The sequence below is a fragment of the Sitodiplosis mosellana genome, unplaced genomic scaffold, assembly GCF_009176505.1.
Source record: "Sitodiplosis mosellana isolate CC-2019 unplaced genomic scaffold, AAFC_SMos_1.0 Smas_scaffold_6550, whole genome shotgun sequence".
Taxonomy (NCBI): Eukaryota; Metazoa; Arthropoda; class Insecta; order Diptera; family Cecidomyiidae; genus Sitodiplosis; species Sitodiplosis mosellana.
The window spans coordinates 1-3,216 of record NW_022601758.1 but is presented as its reverse complement, the minus strand read 5'-3'; the positions used below and the strand labels follow the sequence as shown (position 1 = coordinate 3,216).

The 3,216-nt window shown below is 35.8% G+C and overlaps 2 protein-coding genes across 2 annotated transcripts; both read right to left on the bottom strand.

Annotated features, from left to right (window-relative positions):
• Positions 1–312: 312 nt before the first annotated feature.
• Positions 313–1,403, bottom strand: LOC129579785 (cationic amino acid transporter 2-like; the record flags this gene model as incomplete). Its single annotated transcript, XM_055469957.1, has 3 exons — positions 1,382–1,403; positions 646–948; positions 313–561 (listed from the first exon to the last, which is right to left on the bottom strand). Coding segments are annotated over exons 1-3 (574 nt in total), but the record flags the coding sequence as incomplete, so codon positions are not given.
• A 409-nt stretch (positions 1,404–1,812) lies between these two features.
• On the bottom strand, positions 1,813–3,211 carry LOC129579784 (cationic amino acid transporter 3-like; the record flags this gene model as incomplete). Its single annotated transcript, XM_055469956.1, has 3 exons — positions 1,813–2,919; positions 3,021–3,079; positions 3,173–3,211. Coding segments are annotated over 3 exons (1,014 nt in total), but the record flags the coding sequence as incomplete, so codon positions are not given.
• Positions 3,212–3,216: the final 5 nt, after the last annotated feature.

The following is a 3,216-nucleotide window of genomic DNA, read 5'->3' as shown; positions in this document are numbered from 1 at the left end:
CCCTCCGGAATGTCTTCTTTGCTGATCGACCAATTAGACGGATTTGCTGCAAAGCGTTTATGACACTTCAATATCTCCTATTAGTGCTTTTGTTTTTGATTGCATTTTGAAATTTCGCGACAATAACTCCATAAGTATATTGCATTTTTATTGCTTGATAAGTTTTCCTTTATAGTAATCCATTATAGTTAATCAAATAAAGACACGTGGGCTATGATTTACAAATGACGTAAGATCGTGATATTCTTTGCAGGCAGACAGACGTTAAACATTTGCTTTTTATATGAACGAAGATAGACGAATTCGACATACCTTTTATAATGCCGGATACAATGACAAGAATAACCGTGGCTAAATTGACGATGGTGAATATGTTGTTTAAAATGCTTGATTCTTTAACGCCGAATGCGAGCAAAATTGCCAGCAGCGCAACGATAGCAAATGAAAAGAAGTCTGGATATGGTGCTAAAAAGTCCACATTCATCGGAAGCAAATTTTGGAAGAATGTAGACATCAATGCATCGAGATAAACACTCAGACCGCGGGCAGCGCTTGATGCTCCTTTACGAGGATATGGAGATCAAGAAGAAATTAAGGATGAATAACATTTGAAAAAATCAAACAATGCTTAAACATAAAATTTACCAATTATATATTCGAGAATTAAATTCCACCCAATTGTGAATGCCAAAAATTCGCCTACAGTTAAATAAGTGTAAATGTACACCGAACCAGCCTTGGGTACACGTGAAGCAAACTCTGCATAACAAATAGCCGAAATACCGGCTGCAATGGCAGCAATTAAAAATGAAATGGTTACGGCTGGTCCGGCTGCATCGTAAGCATCTGAACTGGCCAAAACGTATACACCCAAGCTCAATGTACTGCCCACACCGAGCGCCGTCAAATCAAATAAAGTCAACACTCTGGCCAACTGTGTTTCGTCAACTTTATTGTAGTCCACATATGTACGTCGTTTTAACGTTTGCCATCCATTCCGTTGATGCTCTGTTCAATCGCGTCTAATACAAGGGAAGGTATGTGCCGTTTTTGAGTAAAACGTCTTTTTTGCACCTCAACTAAAATCGATTAAAATTAAAATGAAATTTTACAAAAATTTGTAAGCTGTGCTTACCGTTTGAATATTCCGTTCAACATGAATGTCATGAGATTTAAGAGCAAAAATAGCGTGCAATTCACTTTATTGCACTAACAATAATGTAGCGATTGAGCCGAGTGCAACTATTTAAGTGATCAACTTGCTGTTATCGTTATTATTGCAAATGAACCAATTGAACACGGATTTTATTTTAAACATATTTCGAGTGAGTCAATCTTTTTTTTCTGCGCATTTGTTTGAGATAGAGAAAAAAAAACTCACTCAGCAACATTGTATTTGCCATTTGGTTGTCGAAAAATTACGCTCGTACAAATTTATAGAGCAGTATAGCGAATGTGCGGCTCAAATATAATCCACCGTACGCGTGTTTGTTTATTTTGAGTGCTTTTCGTGCAGTGAATTCGTTTTTTATTTTACTGTACAATGTAATTAGGATGAGACAGAAAAGCAAACATAGCGTTAGTTTTATTTTTTTGTTTTAAAGTCAAAACGGATTGCTTTGAAGGAATGCCGACTTTGTTGAGATGCCAATAAATCAACATTCTATTCCATACGATCAATGATCATTCATCATATTACCACAAACGTTGTGCAAACAAATCAAATCGTGACCTCCCGCAATACAAATTTCTGCTATCATGATACCGCAAACCCATCTAATTTCATAATCGAAATAAAAATAAGACATTTCGTTTCTCATCATGTAATTAAGATTTTATTAAGTTTTTATTCCAATTTTCATGATGTATTTCATTTTTATTATAACAAATAAAAACGAAATCCATTTTTTTAACAACCCTATAAAAACATCATAATAATGATTACCAAAAAAAAATTCTCTCTATACAAAGTCAAAAAGTCAAAGATCCTGTGTGTCATTTATTCATTGATGGCTCAAATTTACATTGCTTCCGGCGGAGAATTCAATGTTTGCATTGTGCAAGTCGTCGATGGATTGCATTGTATGAGCTTCAACTGCAAATCGTCCATGGCCATTGCTATCAAGTGTTTGTTTGCCATTTTGACTGTCAAATTCATTGCTAGATTCGAATTTTTTGCGATAGCCTTCAATCGAATTTCGTATCCCATATGAGAAGTAAATTAAATAACCAATTATGAGCCAAATACCAAATCGAATCCACGTATGGACATCAAGTTGGAACATAAGATACAAGTTCATAAAAATACTAAGGATTGGTAGAAATGGTACGGCCGGAACTTTAAAACTGGATTTGCTCTCAGATTGTGGTTGACGTGCTATTACAACGAAAAATACCAACAGCAACACTCCAATCCCAATCAGAATTATTTCTAACGCCAAATTATGCTCCCAATCCATACCGAAGAACAAGCAAAATATCGCAGTAAACACGGAAAACAGAACAATCGTCATCTGTGTTATGCTTGATGACAATTTATCCGGATTCTTGATGAAGTTCAAATTGAATAGTTGCCACCAGAGGGTTGACCGTATAAACGATGGTTCGTTTGTATACGATGCAACATCGTCTTGATATCGCAACACCAAAATACAAATCGCAACCAATGTATATGCCATTAGTGTTCCAATTGACATCATGTCGATGAGTTGATGTAAATCAAAGACCATTGACATCACAGCAGCTAAAGCACCCGCCAATAGTGTTGCATTCAATGGCGTCTTTGTACGTGTATTCACACGTTTAAATATACCATACAACAAACCATCCGAAGACATTGCGTACAAAATTCGAGGCAACGGAAACATACTACCCAATAAATTTGTACACAGAGCGAACACAGCACCAATTGATACAATCCTGTCGTCCGATAAAATGAATGATTAGCAACAATTTCATGATTAATGTGAAAAAAAAAACTGCCAAAATGCCTTTGAAAATATTGAACAGAAAAAAAATACCATTTAATCTCATTCCATCCGATTTGTTCATAAACATGTGATAAGGGTGTATCAGGGTTCTGGAAAACATGGATATTTTTCAAGTTCAATTGATTGAAATCAAAAGCGATACAATATACATTCCAACGTGTAGAAATACATGTTCATCACACCTGTGCATAATACGGCCACATCATGGTGAGAACGGTTGCGATGC